This window comes from Tetrahymena thermophila (assembly GCF_000189635.1).
Source record: "Tetrahymena thermophila SB210 genomic scaffold scf_8254431, whole genome shotgun sequence".
NCBI lineage: Eukaryota > Ciliophora > Oligohymenophorea > Hymenostomatida > Tetrahymenidae > Tetrahymena > Tetrahymena thermophila.
In genome coordinates, this window is record NW_002476212.1 from 1,017,037 (window position 1) to 1,037,414 (window position 20,378).

Sequence of the window (20,378 nt, forward strand, 5' to 3'; positions counted from 1 at the left end):
TTTTTAACAATTAAAAAAATTAATATAACTTTAAGTTTACTCTAATTTTAAATTAATTATTTTATGAATTTAACTATTTTCTTTTTCCAAAATATTTCATATCTATCAGAAACGGGGCTTTAGCTCAGTGGCAGAGCGGAGGACTGCAAATCCTTAGGTCGCCGGTTCAATCCCGGCAGGTCCCTTTTTTGGCAAATTAATTACTGCTATAATTTTCATAAAGAATAAATAATTAAATTATCATTTTTTTTTATTAAATATGTAATTTTTTAATATTATATTTATTTTAGTAACTTTAATATTTTAACTATTTTGTTATCGGCCATACTAAGGTGAAAACACCGGATCCCATTCGAACTCCGAAGTTAAGCGCCTTAAGGCTGGGTTAGTACTAAGGTGGGGGACCGCTTGGGAAGTCCCAGTGTCGATAACCTTTTTTTAAAAAAAATAACTTTATGGAACTTATATATAAATCAAATATGAAAATTTTGGTAAATTAAATTGATCTAATTAATATGTTTATTTAATAGAAAATGTAACAATCAATTTTGTTATCGGCCATACTAAGGTGAAAACACCGGATCCCATTCGAACTCCGAAGTTAAGCGCCTTAAGGCTGGGTTAGTACTAAGGTGGGGGACCGCTTGGGAAGTCCCAGTGTCGATAACCTTTTTTTAAAAACATATTTTTATTGAACCTAATAAATAAATAAGTATGTAGATTTAATATATATATTCTTTTAAATAAATAATTATGCTTATAATTATAATGGATAAAGAAATAATAAATTTTGTTATCGGCCATACTAAGGTGAAAACACCGGATCCCATTCGAACTCCGAAGTTAAGCGCCTTAAGGCTGGGTTAGTACTAAGGTGGGGGACCGCTTGGGAAGTCCCAGTGTCGATAACCTTTTTGAAAATAATTTTTATCAATTATTTTTTTTAATAAATTATCTTTTATTAGATATTTTATTAAAATCAAATTATATTTTTAAGCAATATCATATTATTAAATTTTGTTATCGGCCATACTAAGGTGAAAACACCGGATCCCATTCGAACTCCGAAGTTAAGCGCCTTAAGGCTGGGTTAGTACTAAGGTGGGGGACCGCTTGGGAAGTCCCAGTGTCGATAACCTTTTTAAAAATAGATTTTATTATTTTGTACAAATTTTTGAAAAATATAAATCTTAAAATAATAAATGAATGAATGATTCATTAAGTAGAAAAAGGAATTTATGAATTAAGGAATAAATACTAAAAAGTATCAAGCAAGATAAATAAGGTTGAAATAGTTTAAGATAAGGTTAATTTAAAATGAATCTAGTATTACAAATCGATATATACACTAATTAAAATATATTTTAAGATGTTTTAAATAAGAAAAAATATTTTTTTTTTAATTCTAAGTTTATTTTGTTTTCAATGAAATGTTATTTTAATTTTTTTTGTTTTAGGATCTTTGATAATTGTATTACTTTTAGCTGTAATTTTGTTAATATTATCTTTTTTTGCATCTTTTTAGTAAACGTATTATGCTAATTTTTAAGAAGTAGAGTCTATTTTTGTTTCGCTATTTGAATTATTTGTTTCAGAATCATCATCTTCGTCTTCATTAATAAGTGTTTTGTAAGTCCTCTTAATATTTAAACTTTAAGGAACAAAATATTCTTCTTCTTCTTCTGATGATGATGATGATGAATATTATTCTGCTTATTATTTTTGATCTTAGACTATTTTATTTTTTTAATTATTTGTTTTTATTGAGTTTTTATCAAACTTAAAATATTCCATTTTTTATTAAAGAGCTTTCGTTTCTTTTTTTATATTTATTTTGCCTTTGTCAGGGGTAGGTGCTTTTTGCTTATTTTAATTATCTATCTTGGTTGGCTTAAAAGCTAAAATCTACTATTTCATAGGATTCTCAGGTACACTAGAGATGTGAATAAAATTTTTATTGCAATTAGAGCTTGAGTATAGTTTTTCTTATTTTTGATTTGTAAAACTCTAAAGATTTGATTGAGTTTTAAGATTAGAATTTAATTGAGCTTATTTGCTGTCTCCTTTTAAATCCCTAAATATCAATCCTTATTATCCATTTTTAACTGTTTTGAATTAATTCAAAGTTTTTTAATTTTATGCGCTTTCATGAGATACATTTTTAAAAACTTTTTGTACTACATTACTATTTAATTTAGATTTATAACTGCTAATCAAAGAGTAAAAGCGCTCCTAGTCTTATTACTAAAGCTTTTAATAACCCTCAGCTAATTCAATTTATTGACTTTTATTATCGCAAGTCATAAACTAGTTAAAGCTATAACACTAAAAATGGAAATACTTTTTCAGTGTTACAGCACTAACAGGATATTAAACTATCTCTTCGTTTATAATATTAAAATCAGATTTTTATATTGCTTTTTTGCAAATAGGACACTCCTAATAGCTTGTCTATGCATAATCTACTTTATAAACTCTACTAATGACTTTCCCGTTATCATTCATTAAAGAATAATTATTTAAAAGCTGAAAATAGTATTAAAAACAATCAATAAATAAGAGAGGGAGGGTCAATTAACAATATTCTAAATATTGTTTATATTTTTTCACATATATTTATTTGAATATATTTTTTTGTATAAATTTTTATATGATTAACATAGATTTTGAATTTAATTAATTATTACACAGTCTGATTTATTATAATATACTGATTTCAAGTAATATTTTCGAGCTTTAATTTCAAAATTCTACCATTTTCAAAATTGTACCGCCAAAAATAATACCATTCATTCATTATTCATTTATCCTAATTTCTATTAACATTTTAATGAATAAACAATTTATAAAAAAAAATATGAAGAATTTTACATTTCAAATTTTCAATAAATTATTTCTTGTTTCATATTTTGAAAAGAAAAAAATTTGATAGAAAGAAAGACAATAGCTGGGGAAGCAATTATAGTAAAGAAATTTATTATTATACATATAAAAATTAAAGAAATTTATAATTATTAGCATATATATTAAAGAAATTATTATTCATATAAAAGTTAAAGAAATTTATAATTATTTCATAATAAATATTAAAGAAATCAAATATTATACATATAAAAATTAAATATCTTTTGGTTTTTAATATATAATAAATGAAGGTAAGTGTTATTTTTTTAATATTTAGGAAGAGAGATGAAGTTTATTTATATTTCATTACAAAAAAAATCAAGATTCAGTAAATCTCATGTGACTTAATTTCCAACTTATTTTATTAAAATAATAGGATTTTTTAATCCTATTTTTTATAAAATTGAATAAATTTGATCAGATTATTCAGATTAGATATAATAAAAAGTTTAATAAACAAAAACGTAAAAAAAATAAAAATTATCTTACAAAGAATTAAAATATAGTATAGAAAAATAGTAATAAAAGCCATGTTAGAAAGTGAAGAGTTTATACATGAATAAGAACAGTTAAAGGAATATGAGATATCAAAGCCAACCTTTTTGACATAAAAATAGGCTGAGAAAAGAAGTTAATAAATTGTTTAGGAATCCATTAACTACAATTTATAACTAAGATTAAACAAAGGCGATAGCTATTAAGGAATTGTTGAAATCGAGTTTAATGTTTCTCATGTGCAAGGAGATATCTTTATAGATTATTCAGGGCAAAACATTGATAAAATAATAGTCAATAGTTAATTGATTCCTTAGTCTGAGAAAACTTACTTAAATCAAATATGGAATGGACTTTTTTTGACTATACCACTTTAGTATTGCAATAATGGTAGAAATAGAATTATTATTGTTTTTTCAAATAAGTATTCAAACGATGGCTATGGCTTGCATAGTTTTATCGATACTGATTAGCTTTAGTATATCTATTCTGATAATGAACCATTCTACTGTAATAGAATATTCCCTTGTTTCGATTAACCTGACTTGAAAGCAAACTTATCAGTCACAATAATAGCTCCTAAAGATTGGATGATCGTCTCAAATGAACTTAAAGTAAAAGATAGCTCTTACACTAAAGCAGAGTACAAAACATATAATCCAGATGCTTAGTTATCTTGTGAGATTTTAGGAAACATTCCTGACTAAAATGATTATCATTTTGGTATTTTTAAGAAAACTTAGCTTTGTCCAAGCTATTTGTTTTGTTTTGCGGCAGGATCGTATTAGGAGATAAAATGCAAAAATCCTTACAACGTATTCAATTTTAATTCTACCTACTATGATTTTTTTATTCATTACAAGATTCATGAAATTATTTTAGTTTTTGTTGATAATAATTAAAAAATAACAAAGCATTTACATTTATAATTTATATAATAAAAGAATATACCCATGAGCATTTATTGTAGAAAATCCCTACTTACACATGCAGAAAAATTAACTGATTGGATATTTGCAGCAAATATAGAAGCTATTAAACTTTATGAGCAACTGTTTGACTATCCTTTCCCATATAGCAAGTTAGATTCTATCTTTTGTCCTGAGTATAATTCTGGTGGAATGGGTAAATAATTAGTTGTTTATTCATATACTTTTTTATCAAGCGAAATATTCTTTTAAGCTAATTTTTTACATTCATTTAAAATATACTTAAAAAGAAAATATTGGATTGATTACCTATGATGATGAGTATTTATTTAGAGAAGAACAGACTTCAAAGTAGTATACATACTTCCTAATAACAATTACTCATGAAATTTCTCATATGTGGTTTGGGGACCTCGTTACTATGAAATGGTGGAATGATTTATGGCTAAATGAGTCATTTGCAGAATTTATTTCTCATTACATAATTTCTAAGATGAATGTTAACCATAAACCTCTTTGTAACATTTGGGTATTATTCAACGACTCTATTTAGTGGGGGTAAATCAAAATATAAATCATATTAAATATATTAATCATCTTTTGGAAGTTATTAAGCCGACTAAAAGACAACTACCCATCCTATAGCTGGTGATGTTGAGAATACAGAAATAGCTCTATCAATATTTGATGGAATATCTTATTCTAAAGGAAGTGCAGTGTTACGTTAGTTAATGTGCCTGATGGGTGAAAAACCTTTCTTTGATGGACTCAAAACCTATTTCAAGAAGTTTGCTTTCAAAAATGCTGTTTTAAATGATTTAATCATTCATTTAGAATAAGAATTTAAAAAATTGCATCTTGGTTTTACAATTAATGAATGGCAAAGATAGTGGATTTAAACTGCTGGATTAAATGAGTGTTAACCTATTTTCAACCCATAAGACAGAAGTGATCATGCTAAGCTTAAGATAATATAAAAATCAACATTAACTTAGCATTAAACCTTGAGAAGGCATAAGATTTAGGTAGCTTTTTTTGACTAAAATGCAAACATCACCACCTATCCAATACTTATAAATGATTACTAAGAAACTATTTTGACATATGATGCAAGTAAAACTGAGTACAAAGCAGTGTTACTTAATTATGCAGACCAAGGATATATCAAGATTAACTTTGATGACGTTTCTTTTAATTTCTTTAAGAAGAATGTGTGTAAGATAAACGATATCTTAACAAGAACTCTAATTTGGGGAGTTTTTTATGACTTAGTTAGAGATGGTAAAATCTCCTCAGAAGAATTTGTGGAAATTTTTATTGAAAACATTCCAAATGAGTAATCAGAAGATATAATAACCAATTAAGTAGAAAATATTACTCAACTCTATTCATAATACACTCCAGAAAAGTATAAACTAGCACTTGGAGAGAGAATTTTTAACTTTTTACTAATGTATCTCCTTAGCATACCTAAAGATAATAAAAATAGGATAATATGTGTAAGAGATAGTTTAGATAGCTTTGCAAGATCTGAAGTACACATAATAAAACTAGTTAATTGGCTTAAAAAAGAAGACTAAGATTTAAAGCACATAGAAATAGGTTTAGCTTTATCTTGGAGAATAGTAGCTCTAGCTCATAAATGCAAAAAATACACTCGTGAAGAAAAGAATGCTCTTTTCTAAAAACAAAAAGAAAGAGATCCATCAGACACCTCATAATACAACTAACATTTATGTAATTTATTATTTTTTAGAAACAAAATAAATGGAAAACAAGTCAAATTTAAAATTTATTTATTATAAAAATTTTCGCAAAAAAAATGTCAAATAGATAATATTATATTGAATTAATAACTTAATTTTAAGCAAAAGTTATATGTTAAGTTATAAAAAAAGATTTCGAAGCTTATTGAGAATTTGATTACAAAGATTCTTTAAAAATAAAAATAAACTTAACTATGTTATTATATGAGAATTAAGAATAAAAGAATGATAATTTAAAAATCATTTTTATTAGCTTGTCAACATTTTGGCAATTAAATTAAATTTTATGGATTTTAAACTTTCATCATTTAATTTACAAAAAATTTAATTCCCTTTCAAATTTTGTTAATTTAAAAAAAAAATTAATTTAAAATTTTAAAAGGCAAAGCACTTGATTTAAGCCCTGATGAAAGAGAAACACTATGGAAGTTTTATATTTCAAGCTCAAATAAACTTTCTGTTAAGAATTTGACATACTCTTGGAGCGGTTTTAACAGCACATTTAATAGGACAGATCTTATGCCCTATTTTGATAAATTTTTTGGTGTTATAAAAACTATAATAGACACCAAATCTCAAGAGTTTGCTTCTGAATTTTTCTCATATTTGTTACCTGTGACTGAAGATTTTTAGAGGTTAATATAAAATCTTGAGCAACTATTATCAAATTTAGATGAAGACCACTCTTACTTTAAAGTTTTAATTGAAGAGTAACTAGATGATATTTAACGCTAATAAAAAGCTCACCTATGCTTTAAAAATAGAGCATCTTTAGCTAAACATAATTGAAATAATTTTTTATAAATTACAACAAATTAAGATAAATAATTATATGTGAAATTAAAAATACAAAACAAAAATAAATCTTTGTTATATATTAATTAAATTTAATTTACAAAAATGTTTCAAAACTATTTAAAATAATTAATTAAATAAATAAATATAATTTTAATTAGAATGATATTCAAATTATAATAAAATAAATAATATTTTTTTTATCACACAATTTTAGAACTTGCTTAATAAATAATTAATTATTTATTATTGCCCTGTTTCAAAATCTTAATAAAGAATTTCACTCATAACATAAAAATGACTCTAAATTTATACAAAGATAAAATTAAGGCTATTTATAAATCAAGCTAATAAAAAAATAAATGTTTATCATATGATTTCAACTCTAAACTCTAATCCTTCTAACATTTTTTATTTTAAATTATTTATTGCATATTGACTTTTATCTTCTTAACTATTTGCAACTTAGTTTGTATCTAAATGATCTAATAATGCTATTCTAGCAATAATTATACAAGGATTATTTGGTGGAGTAAACTTTAATCTTAAATAGTCGCTTTCTATTTTTTTTTACAAAAATTCATTTTAAATTGTCAAGCTAGTTTAAATTTGTTACAGTTTAATTCTATAATCATGCCTGAATTATTTTAACTTTTAAATTATATGAGATTTGGCTAATCTGTGATGGCTTTTAATAGTAATACTCTCTTATGAACATTTGTGTATTTAATACGCTTGTGAACTATTGTACCTCTCTTAAGCTAAATGCTGTATTCCTATTATTATTTATGATATTATTTTTTCATCCCTAAATCAACTTACCTTATAAGGTTTATTATAAAACTCCTACTCTAAATTACTCAAATATGAAAGTCTCATTGATTCCTCTTCTCCAATAACTATTGACTCTTCATCTTCAACTATATGGTAATAGAATGAAAAAAATATTATTTTCTCAAGCTTACTATTATCTTAAATTAAAAATATTATACTTTCTTTAGATATTCTGCTCATCTAACTATTTATTTTGTTGATGTAATTGCGCTTTTTTTAGTTTTTTGTAGAAATTATTTACAGAAATTAATCAAAATTTTTTAAGCTTACAATATTTGAAAAAAAAAAAATCTTAAATTTAAAAATAAGTACTGATAAAAAAAAGATATCGTAAGTAAATGGATAAAGAATACACTAAAAAAAATGTATTAATTAGGAATAATTAAAAATGAGCAATATCATTTAAAATAAAAAATAATAAAAAAATTATTATTTTATTTATTAACTGATTTATTTATTTATTAAAAGTGATGATTTAATCATAAGAAATTAAGAAATTATTTTTAAATAAATGAATTATTAAAAATTATTTATTTAATTTTATCATAAAATAATGGATAAAAATATTTAAGAAAATTTAAAATAAAAATTGAAATTTGTTAAAATAATTTTTTTATATTTTATGCATTTATATATTTTTTAATATAAATTTGTTGATGTGAGATTGAACTAAAACATATATATTATATATTAATAAAGATATTTATTGAATAATTAACTTATTTATAATAAAGTTATTTATTTTATTTGAAATTACTTATAAATAAATTAATATTTATTTCATATAATTAATTAGAATTTAAATAATTTATTGATTTTTTACTACTTAATTATATTGAACCAATTGTTAAATATCTTTTTTGCTATTTAAGTAATTAAAGAAAAATATATTTACAAATTTTTAAGTGAAAAAAAGTATTTTCTTGTTTGTTTGTTTACTCAATAAGCTTCAAACTTTATTTTTTTTAATTAAATTAATTTCTCAAATCTTTAGTTAGTTTCTCAATAGAGTAACTTGTTATATGATGGTTTTATGCCGTTTTTTATATATTTTGCCATTAATTAAGGATTTATACCAGTGCTGATAGGTGTATTGGTACCACTGTTATTTATTGGTGTATTTAAGTAAGAAAATGTATTATTTAAATCTTTCTCCTTCCCTCTGCTAACACTTCTTTTGCTTCTAATTTCTGAGCTACCTCTTGTTTGCCCAATTTCTGTTGAAACTCTTCTTTAATCAAAGCTAATTTATTTTCAAAATTATAAAATATAAGAAACAAAACTTTTGTAAAAATGTTTATTACTTAGAACTAGAACGTATTTCATTATTGTATGGACTTGCTACTGGAATCTTAACTCTAGTAACTGGAGTGTTATCTCTTTTAAATCCTTTTAATTTGCTAGTATTACTTTTTACGGTGTTTTATTATGATGAAATATCGACATCATTAAGGTAATTTGTGTAAAGTTATTGACTGTTAGGGTTATTGCTGGTAAATGATTGTAAATAAGCTTAATTATTAGGAGTAGTAGTGATATCTTAAAAAGAAAGTTCTAAGTTTTTATGGGGCTTAGGAACCAAGTTTTATGTGTTAGGCAAATTGATGTTATTTTTCAAAGGAGTTCTTTGTCTCATAAAAGTTATATTTGGTAAAAAATTCAAAGGATCACCATTAGTATATGTTTATAGACGGCGAGTTAATTTTGTGCTTTAAGGTTTCATTAATTCTAAATCTTTTATCTAGTTTCCCTCTGTATAAACTTTTTCAGTAACAGGTCTTTTTTTAGTCTCAGAAGGAGGGCGAGAGGATTTTCTAGAAATTTTTCCAAAATTAGGTTAAAGAATACAATTGTTCTGAGTTTCAGAATCGGCAGGACTTTTTTATCTTTAGTAGATAGGATTAGTAGTTTGATTTAAGATATTTACAGAATTTATGTTTAGATTAATATTAACTTAGACTTAAGAAGAGTCAGGGCTTTTACTAACTATTTATTTTACACCATTTTACTTTTTTTCATTTCCTTATTGTTGTTGTATTTATAAACCTTGATCAATTTGAGCAACTGAATTTTTCCTTGAATTATCCCTTGACTGTGGCGCTGTTTAGGATTAAATTATTTTCCTTTGTGGCATTGCCATTGGGAAAGGACTTTTCCTATATTTTCTTGAAGGTGTTGTTTATCTACTACTGCTATTTGACCCAGGCTAACTTACTAAGCTCTAAGTTTGTCTGCTATTAATTTAATACTGAGACAGATTTATACTATTTTTAATTTATTGATCGTTGAGAATTTAGTAGCCTCCACTACCATTTTTATTGACTATGCTATTCAAATTGTTATTTTTTTTATCTAAATTACTTTCATTAATTTAATAATTAAGTTTATATTATTCTGTTAAAACTCCATCTTAGTTGTTGTCACTTTCTTCTACAGCAATTACTCTAAAATATTAATAAAAACATGTTTAATGACATTTAAATTTTATAATTAATTTTTTAATTTTAAACTAAAAAATGTAAAAAACTAAATAAAATTAAAATATTTAAAATCGTCTTATTACCTTACTTCCTCTCTTTAGTTATTTTTTTATGATGATATTTTGATAGAGGAATTTTCAGGTTGTTAAGGTGGAGTGCTTTTATTTTAATCTTATAATGTATTTTCCTCTCTAAAATAGTTGTTTTTCATTTTCTCTTTTTATATCTAAAAATCAGGTTTTTAATTTTAAGCATAGGTTGGAGCTGCAGGAGGATTAATTTGAGCTTTAGGAAAACGATCACTGTTTTATTCAAATATTTTAATTTCATTTCTATCTTTTTATTTAATTGGCTATTTTAAGGGAGGAACTTCTTCATCCTAGTTTGAATTCAACCTATTTGTCTCGAAATCATTTGAATTTTTGACTGCATCACTTTCAAGCATTATATTAATTCCTTATTCTACTCTTTCTCCAGAGGAATTAGTTTCGTATGAGCGTGAACTTTATTGTTATTCTACAAGAAGCTCCTTCTCTAACTCATTTAATGGCTTTTAAGGAAGAGAAGATTATTATATCTAACTATTTTTTTGATTCTACTTTGTTAAAAAAACCTCACTAGATGATTATTCATATTCTTCATTTTACTCTTCAATCAAATCATAATTTTTTTACAATGATATTTTTTTAACTTCTTTCTTTTTTTAAGACTAATTTGATTAATTATTTTATAAGCTATCTTCAGAAAGACTAGATATACTATTTTATCCTTAACTGCTTGTACTATTGTTGTTAATATTTTTTTTATCGTATGAAGAAACAGCCTTTAGAATAGACTTTTTAGGTACTTAAAATGCATTTTAATTTATAGGAAGAATTTCAACTGAATCCATTTAGTTACTTGAGTTGCTTGCTGTGCAATTGCTGTTATTTTTCATGCTTTAATTGCTTCCAGAATTATTTTAACTACTGTTAATACTTTAATTATTGCTATTGCTTTGATTTTACTAATTAATATTTTATTTTCTATTCAGACTTTAAATATCTTCATGATGAGGTATTTCCATTTTTAGTTAAATTGACCATTTTAGCTTGGTTGTCCTTGGTCCTGAATTATATTCTATTCATTTTTGAGAATTAATAAACTAAATTGATTTCTATATTAAATAATCGTTAGTTACCTCTTGATGCTAAACTTCTCATAAAAAAATCCCTACTTTCTAAAGAAATCATCTAAGAATTAACATATGTGTTCCTAACAAGGGATGCTTCTTGATCTGGGTGCTAATGATCATCTTATTTTATTTTTAGATATTATTTAATTTCAATAATAATTCTTCATATTCATTTATTTACCTTTCCAATTTCTAGAGCATCCTTTCTATCCAAATAATTTTTGTTCATATGTAAGAAGCTACTTCAAAAAAGTTGCCCTTATTTCAAAGTCAGCTCTTTTAGAGTTCATATATTCCAAAGTTTTGTAAAGACTCCATTAATATCTTTAAATTTTATTATTATTTTATACAAAAATATTGAGAAGATTGTTATTTCTATAAAATAAAATTACCTTTTCATCAAGAATGCTGTTATGACTGTTAAAGCTCTTGATTATCCTCTGACACTGCAAACCAAAACGCTTTCACAATTTTCGTATGCTCTGCTCATGAACTCATAAATTAAAGACATATTTTCATTGTTATCATCTATTATAATCTAATTTTTAAGTGATATTATTCATTTATGCAAACTTTAATTTGTTGAAATAAAATAATATTCGTTTATTTCATTATTAAGTAAGTAAGCTTTTATAAATTACAGATTCTATCATAAAATAATTCATTTAAAACAATAAAATACTTAATCATCATTATCTAACCAATCAAAACTTATAAATTTGATCCCAAGGTTTAGATTTATAGGTTTTATTTGCGATGCTGCACAATTCACTATACAAGTAATCTTATTTGATACTAAGAAATCCCTTTCCTAAAATATTATTATTAAAGTAATTTTATTTAGCAAAATATATTCAAAAAACAACAAAAAGCAAAATGAAAGTCTAATTCTATTTTTACATTTGGAGAGTTTATATCGCCTATGAATAATCCATCTTTAATTTTAAAAGCAAAGTACAAGCACGACCTAAGATTCATCTAAACCTTATAAAAAATAATATAAATAAACCTCTAGTATTTGATATTATTTTGCTTTATATTTTATATTTCTTATATATTGAGTTTATTGGATTAAAAGTAGTTGTTAATATTTAGGAATTGTATTTTTTCATCAATTTCAACTTTTTCATTGAATTAATATAATTTAGACAATGGTTATTAATTTTTCATACAATTTATGAATGAATTAAGAAGTCATAATGCATTAAATCCAAATATAATTCAACCACAAACTACTTTTACATGAACTACATTTGTCAGTCGACTTATATATTAAAAAAACTAGTACTTGTTTTACTTTAAACGAAAAAAAAATTAGTTATCTGATAATTTACTGTTTAATTAATGTAATCAACTTGAAACCTATTAAGTTATTTATACCATTTTAAGTAAGCATCATTTATTATTTTTTAATAAGTAAACTTAAATTTAGATTTTTTACTGAATGTTGTAAGATTTTTATTAAAATCCTAAATATACTTAAATATTTATTTTCAAAACAAGCTAATTAAATATTGTTTATATTATTGAATTTTAATTGCAAATTAATTCCCCTTTTATTTAATTACTGCAAAGGTTCTAAAACAAAAAATTTAATAGATTTTAATAAGTTCCATATAGTTCATAGAGTTGTAAACAAAATATGTTGATTATTTATAAATAAATGCCCCCCAGAAATATGTAAATATAATAAAATTTAAAAGATTTTAGTCTATCTACCTTTTTGTTGGATGAAATATTTGAAGATTAATCTTGTCATTTTATTCCAATTAAATAAATAATTAAAATCAATTTAAAAATATTTAGAGATAAATCAAAATAGAAAAGATTAAATGAATTTAAACAAATTGAAAATTAGAACAAAGAAAGCAAAATGAAAGTTATTTCAGTTATATTTAATCAGCTGTTTTATAAATTATTTTATTTGTCATAATTTGATTTCTATTAGAAAATTAAGTAGATTGGCCTACCGAAATTTCATACATTGCTTAATAGAAAGAATCTAGAAAGATATAAGTATGTCGATTTTATTAATTATTTTCGAAAAGAAGAAATTTAGAAAGTCTGCTGCTTTATATTTATTAATTTCCACTGCTAACTAAGAACATTTAATAAAATCAAAATATCTATCAAAAATTAAAATATATCTTAAATCAGAAAAATAGCAAAAAAACTTTGTAAAAATGGATTTGGTTCAAAAGAAAATTAAAATCTATTAATCTCTCTCTTGCCCTTTCTGCTAAAAGGTTAAGTTAGCTATGGAATTATTAAGTGTTCCTTACTTCTAGTATGAAATTGATATCGCCAACTTCGAACATGAATAAGAATGGTTTAAGCAAATCAACCCTGAATAAACTGTTCCTGCCTTGATCCTCACTGATAACACACCAGCTTTTGAATCATTCCCATTCATTAAGAAGTTAGACAGTGAAAATGTCAATGTTTTCTCTAAACAAAACGGAGAAAATTATGAAACAGCTTTAAAAATTGTCTCAACTTAGTTAGGAAAGGCCTTCTGGACATATCTTAACGCTTGGGGAAAAGCTGAAAACAAGAATGATCCTAGTCTTGATGAATTATACAAAAACTTACATGATGTTTTAGTTTCTTTGGCTAAGGAATACAAATTCGAAAACTCATTCTTCTTTGGAAGCAAAGAACATCCTTCCTTATTTGATGTTGGTTTCTTCTCTAACATTTACTAAGTTTACTTACTCAGCAAGCTCATTTTGAAAAAAGACGTCTTTAGCTCTACTATTGCTGAAGAGGATGCTGCTTTAAAAAAATTCCTCACCTACATTAACTTCACCTCTAAACTTGAAGAATTCTAAAGAGTCACTTACAAGCCTGCTCACCTTCCCGAAGAAGGAACAAATTTCTACTTGAAAGAAAATGAAATCACTATTCCTGATTAATTCAACTATGAAGATTTTTTGGTTGCAACTGTTTGCAAAAAATATAATCTTAAAATCTGATAAATATCTTTTTATTAGAAAATAAATGAATTACAATCAGATATTATAAAATAAAAAAATTATCTGTTCTAAAAAAATATTTGTTATGTGTTTTTTATTTTTCTCATTAAAGTTGATTCCTTTTAATCCAAATATATGATAATATATATCAAACACTAATTAATTATTCATCAATTATATGTTTATAAATAAATATATAAAATCAGCAAAATTAATTTCAAAAATCTAAAATTTATAAGTAGTAATTCCACTTTTAATTTCATCAACATTTTTATTGTTTTTCTTTAATATTATATAAAAAGTTTTTTAAAAAATTAAAATAAAGCGTTATCTTCAACAACATATCTTCTATAGATTTAAAAGAAATGATCTAAATCTTTTTCATGTACAAAAACATGATATGAAGACTATTCGAAAAATCAAGAGAATAAAAATTAAAAAAATAGATAGTATATAATATCATTTGTCATTATTAACCATAATATCAAACTGATCAAACTGATTAGTTTTAATTAATTGCTTTTTAATTCAGATTAGAACTAATAAATATAAATTGATTTTTTAAAATATAAAAATGTTTTTCTTAGCTAAAAAACCATTATTTATTTAAATTGAAATGTCAAAGGATATTAAATATTTTTATTAATTAATTAATCTAAATTTTAAAAATCAAATATTAAAGTAAATTAATTTTAATTGAGAAAAAATTAATTTGTTTTGATAGAAAAGTTTTATTTCATTATTTTATGTTAATATTTAAAGATTTAGCGCTTGTAGTTTCATCTTATTTTTCTTTAGGAATTTAAAAAAATCGATTTAATGATATGATTATTTGCCAGCCAACATATTTAATGTATGACTGATTTAAAAAATATTAAATTTAAAAATATTGGAATAAATCTAAAAAAATAAATAATTATTTAAAATAAAATTGCTTGTAAAATATTTTTTAATGCTTTAAAAATAAAAAGAAGAAAATAATAACATAATTGTTGAGGCAGGGCCTATATACGAGATACATATATAAATAATTATTTATTAGTTGTTTAAAATTATTAGCTTTTTAAATATTAATTTGAAAATAGGTTGGTGTAGAAGAATTTTGAATTTTAGGTCTAAGTTAATCTTTTAATTTTTGAATTGGATATTAACTTTGTTTGATAATTTGTACACTTATTTTATTAGAGTTTGCAGAATATGATTTTGAGTGTTAGCTTTTGGTTAAATAATAATCAAAATTTTACTTTTAAAAATTATCAATAATATAGTTAAACGGTGCATTGAAGTAACAATCAAATTCAAAGCAAAAAGCAAATATACAAACAGTATAATATAATATATACAACAGGGATAAGGTTTATCTTTAAAATCGAATAACCATTTTAGAAAATATTCATCAAATGCTCCAAGAAAATTAGAATCCTTAATAGTTAAATGATGATAAATAAATGCTGATTCATTCCATGGCTAAATTATTAGAGTAGACTTTTGATTTTTAGATCATTTTTTAAATACACAGATTTTAAGTAGCAATAAAAATGCTTAATAAATTGGTTTTTTTTGATACTTACTTTTCATCGAGATTATATTAATAAAAACTTATTTAAAAATAAAGGCATATTTATAAAAACAAAGAGCATTAAGAAGAAATATTTTATAGCTTCCTTGAAGATGACCTCCAAAAACTGCTTTAAAATATGGAAGATTCAAATATAAGTAATTCAATCAATCATTCATTTTGCAAAATCATTTATAAATTTATTCTGGGTACAAATTATAATAAGTTAAATAAATAATAATAAAAACAATAGAGTTAAGGAAAGTATCAGCTAGATTCTTGTGTGAGTTGCTACACAATAGTGTAGAAAATTAGCACCGCTTTTGTAATTTACTTGATATAACCACAATAAGTGGAGGAGTAAGTTTTTTCAGAAACGATTTATAGAAATGAATGGAAATTATAAATTAAATAGATTTGCATTAATTAGATTCCTTCTAGTTTTGTTGATATACTGAGATAAAATCCAACTTTGTTTGACATAGTTTAGAGCAAATAAAATTTTATTCAAGAAAATATGAAAGAGTAGCCAAACAGCGAGCGTCCTCTTTGCTGGTATATAACTCTTCAGCAACTATATACACAAGATGTTGAACCTTAATTTTTCTACAAAAAGAATAACTAGTAGATAGATGATATAATTAACGACTTTTTAGATCCTGAAACAACTATTTTTGGAATTTCAATTTTTAATAACTAATGCCCACCACCATCAAGCAGGTTTATAGAAAATATTTTTAAAATTGAATAAATTAAAATTGTTTGATTTTATTTTATAAAAAATGCAATTTAACTAACAATAATTAATTTAGATATTTTAAAAATAGTTCGAGAAATAGCTTTTGTGCAAATAACTTGCTCGAAGATAATTCAGTTAACTAAATAACTCCTCTCCCTCATTCTAACTCAACTAAAAATATGTCTAACCTTAACAAATCTATTGAAGTAAATACATTCAAAAGAACTGAAACTCATGAAAAAAGCCCTATTAAATGTAATTAACAAAATTTATTCATTAAATATATCAACCTGCTATTTTAAATTAAAAATAAGAAAAAATCAACTATTTTATTTCAATAATTGTTTCAATTTATAAAATGATTAAAAAACAGTTTTATTTTTCCTTAATGACCTTTATCTGAATTTTTTCTTTGCAATAAAAATGTTTAAAGGTGAAGTTATTACAAATTTATTTTAATAAAAAAAGAAAGATATAAATTAATTATTTTCAAATATTATTTGCCATAAACATATTTTTATTTTATGAAAAGATGCTTCGCCTCATAACTTTAAGAAATACTCTGATGGTAATTTCATGAATTAAGTCAGAAATTCACTTCAGGTGTAAAATTTATAAGGGTTAGCTATCTATGATTAAAAGAGATGCTCTATGGATTAATTTGGGTTGCAAAGCGAGTAGTCATTGGTTTCTTAGAGTTTGAATTTTAAATTAGACTGCAATTTCCATTCATTTAACAAATTTCGCTCTAGTCTTTCACCAAAAAATAATAATTTAAGTGTAAATAATTCTCAACTTAGCTAATTAAATAATCAAAGTTTACTGGCTAATAAGCAACAGACAAAATTTGTATCTTAAAATGGTGACAAATAAGCAGCCTTCTATGATTATAATTTCATTCCTCATTAGTAAATTAACCTCCTTGAAGGAATAGATAATCTCAATTCTCACAGAAATAAATAATAACAATAAGAACTATCAGCCTCTGTTTCAAACAGCAAATAGCTGATTTCATAGTCAAAATAAACTAAGCACTTTAGTATTTAGAATGAATATTAATAGTAAAATGGCTAGGAAATGCTAGGTAGTTAAAGAGACTTGCAATTTTAATCTCTTTTAGAATCAAATCAATTTTAGCAATCAACAAACTACAGAAATTCGTAGATAAACAGCGAGTCATAATTTCAATAGCCTGAAAGCTTGTTCCAAAGTATACTTACTTAGAAGGAAAGTATTTCTCATCAAACTAGTGTAAATAGTATCTAAAAAGGAAATGAATTTACAAGTAATTCATAACTAAACTTAAAATATAATTAATAATAAAATCAAAGTAAAGAATAGAATGAAAATGCTTACAGAGGATACAGCCCTTAATTCAAAAATTCATCAAATAAGGTTAATAAATACTTCATTTCTCCAGATTAAAGAAGTAATCAACCTAAAAAAACAAATTCTAGCATAAGCAAAGATCATAATTATGAATAAAAAGCCCATAACAATAGCGTTTCAAATTCTACAAATTAGTAAAATATTATCAGTCATAATCAACCAAATTCCCTTTACACTTAGAATTTCTACTCTATTAATTCACAATAACAACATCACCATAATCATTTAAGCACCCATTAATACACCAGTAAATCAGTTGCCGGAAAAGCAAGCAATAACTATGGAAGTGGAAATATTAATAATTAAACAAATTATTCAAAACAGTAAACAACTACTCAAGGGTTATAATAAACGAAGAATGGTGCATAGAAATAGAATGATGATCCTTCCAATTTTCTAGTTTCTTCTAAGAATGGAAGCATTAATAGTCCTAACTAAAACGAACAAGGTTTAAATATTTTTACAAATAGTCAATCACAGCATACTTATACAAAGTCCAAGATAAACGAGTAACAAAATAGGCTTTAAACTTCTAAGTAAGCTAGTCTTGTTTCTTATAAATAATTAAGTAATAATGCTAGCAACAATGATAGTACTTATCTCAAGAGTGTAACAGGTTATAATAATTCCATCTAAGGAAGTTTTGTAAAAGATTTATACAATATGAATGAAGCTTACCAAAAAACAGAAACAAATAATGTAGATAAAAATGAATATTAATTTCAAGAAAAAGAAACTCAATAATTAATTCCAAATTTAAGCCAATTTAGAACATCTCTAGACTCCTAAATAAATATCTATTCTTCTATCATTTCTAACTCAAGTAACAATGAAATAAGGTAATTAATTTTCTTGATAACAACTAAATTAAATCCTAAATTAATATTTTATAAAATATAGGCTATCATTACAAAAATCTCCTATTTAAACTAAACCAAGAAGAACTTCAAATGGGCAAACTTCAATTTAACTAGAGCTAACAGATTTAGATTCAAATCATATAAAAAAGACTAGCAAACTACAAGACAATAGAGTCTTGCAATAAAAAAATGAAATTTTATCATCAAATGATATTTCATCTTCTTAGATTAAAAATAATCTATAAATGTCCCAATCAACAAGAGAAACTACTAATCCTTCTTCTAGCTTCTAATTAAATCTCCATAGAGGCACAGCCACAAACAATACAGATTTTAGTAGCAAGAATTAGCTTTCTCAATTCAAAAATTTGATATTAAATTAAAATGTAAATAATGATTAAAAGGAGTAATAAAATCTGAATCAAAAAGGGAATCTTTATAGCAACTGCAAAAGTACTTCTTCAAATATTAATACTTAAGATAAAAAAAAGGTCTTAAATAATGGACTCACTACTAGCTAAGATCATTTTTCTCTAAAAAAAATTACATAAAGTATTACAAGTGCTTCACCAAAGTTAAATTTAGTCATAAGTCCAAGACATATATCATCTTAATCAGTAAAAGAAAATTAAATTTAGAATGATTCAAAAACTAATTAATTAACTAATCAACAAACAAATTCTGTTTCAACATCAAATAATTCCAACTCTTAGAACGCTTAAAATTAAGGTTTAAAACAAACAGTAGTAAATTCTAACAATTCTAATAATCTAGAAATCCTACAATCAAGAAAGTCCCATGATCTATGGATGATGAATTACATTATATAAAGCTCTAAAAGGAAAAATTCATATGATATCACGAAGACAGGCGGATAAACCATAAACAATCTTGCCAGTTAAAGTAAAGGAATTTAAAACTAAAATAATAACAATGGTATAAATGACAAACAGTAGAATAAAACATATACAAATAATAAAATAGAATAAAACAGTAACAAGAATAACGAAATTAATTAAAATACTTCTTCAAAAGTAGACTACTTAAAAAAGAATACTTATCTCAATACTAAGACAAATGAAAAGGGTCTTTAAATAAACACTTAAGCAAGAGCAGTCTCCCCTTCGGCAAACTTAGTCTCATAAACTTCTAAATACTAAAAAAGTACAACATTAAAAGAGGATTTTAAGTCACCATAATAATCAATTAGGAAAAAAATGATTATGTGATATTTGAATAATTAAAAATAAACTGTTTAATCTATTAAAAATAAAATAATATGACTAACTTAGTGATAATCAAAATTTTTAAATTATTTAAGTTAATTATATTTTGAAAAGAAAGTTATAATTGTTTATATATATTATAATTGGCTGAATTTAATTTTATATAATTAATAGTTTATAAACTTGTAAGATATAACTAAAAAACAATTTAATTTTTATTAAATTCTAAATTATTGTTTAATTGATCCAATTTT

At 23.8% G+C, this 20,378-nt stretch overlaps 6 protein-coding genes across 6 annotated transcripts; 3 read left to right on the top strand and 3 right to left on the bottom strand. All coding sequences in view use genetic code 6, as the record gives it.

The window, feature by feature from the left end:
* Positions 1-105: 105 nt before the first annotated feature.
* TTHERM_00569340 (poly(ADP-ribose) polymerase and DNA-ligase Zn-finger region protein) lies at positions 106-2,505 on the bottom strand (the record flags this gene model as incomplete). The annotated part of the gene is made up of 6 exons (XM_001027640.2): positions 106-206; positions 309-432; positions 565-697; positions 807-910; positions 1,034-1,137; positions 1,479-2,505. The coding sequence occupies 6 exons, from the start codon at positions 2,503-2,505 to the stop codon at positions 106-108; spliced, it is 1,593 nt and encodes a 530-aa protein (XP_001027640.2).
* Positions 2,506-3,434: 929 nt separating this feature from the next.
* TTHERM_00569330 (peptidase M1 family aminopeptidase) lies at positions 3,435-6,883 on the top strand (the record flags this gene model as incomplete). The annotated part of the gene is made up of 5 exons (XM_001027639.3): positions 3,435-4,214; positions 4,344-4,524; positions 4,619-4,886; positions 4,936-6,065; positions 6,477-6,883. The coding sequence occupies 5 exons, from the start codon at positions 3,435-3,437 to the stop codon at positions 6,881-6,883; spliced, it is 2,766 nt and encodes a 921-aa protein (XP_001027639.2).
* A 375-nt stretch (positions 6,884-7,258) lies between these two features.
* On the bottom strand, positions 7,259-7,903 carry TTHERM_000569319 (hypothetical protein; the record flags this gene model as incomplete). Its single annotated transcript, XM_012799777.1, has 4 exons — positions 7,259-7,449; positions 7,506-7,665; positions 7,712-7,809; positions 7,882-7,903. 4 exons carry the CDS (start codon positions 7,901-7,903, stop codon positions 7,259-7,261), a joined length of 471 nt encoding a protein of 156 aa, XP_012655231.1.
* An 822-nt stretch (positions 7,904-8,725) lies between these two features.
* TTHERM_00569320 (dual specificity phosphatase domain protein) lies at positions 8,726-12,355 on the bottom strand (the record flags this gene model as incomplete). Its single annotated transcript, XM_001027638.2, has 8 exons — positions 8,726-8,966; positions 9,028-10,167; positions 10,287-11,322; positions 11,384-11,497; positions 11,559-11,701; positions 11,770-11,915; positions 12,060-12,188; positions 12,278-12,355. The coding sequence occupies 8 exons, from the start codon at positions 12,353-12,355 to the stop codon at positions 8,726-8,728; spliced, it is 3,027 nt and encodes a 1,008-aa protein (XP_001027638.2).
* Positions 12,356-13,560: 1,205 nt separating this feature from the next.
* On the top strand, positions 13,561-14,352 carry TTHERM_00569310 (glutathione S-transferase, amine-terminal domain protein; the record flags this gene model as incomplete). Its single annotated transcript, XM_001027637.3, has 1 exon — positions 13,561-14,352. One exon carries the CDS (start codon positions 13,561-13,563, stop codon positions 14,350-14,352), a length of 792 nt encoding a protein of 263 aa, XP_001027637.1.
* A 1,250-nt stretch (positions 14,353-15,602) lies between these two features.
* TTHERM_00569300 (hypothetical protein) lies at positions 15,603-20,127 on the top strand (the record flags this gene model as incomplete). The annotated part of the gene is made up of 7 exons (XM_001027636.2): positions 15,603-15,832; positions 15,968-16,068; positions 16,164-16,270; positions 16,326-16,630; positions 16,738-16,904; positions 17,182-18,877; positions 18,939-20,127. The coding sequence occupies exons 1-7, from the start codon at positions 15,753-15,755 to the stop codon at positions 20,125-20,127; spliced, it is 3,645 nt and encodes a 1,214-aa protein (XP_001027636.1). The 5' UTR covers positions 15,603-15,752.
* Positions 20,128-20,378: the final 251 nt, after the last annotated feature.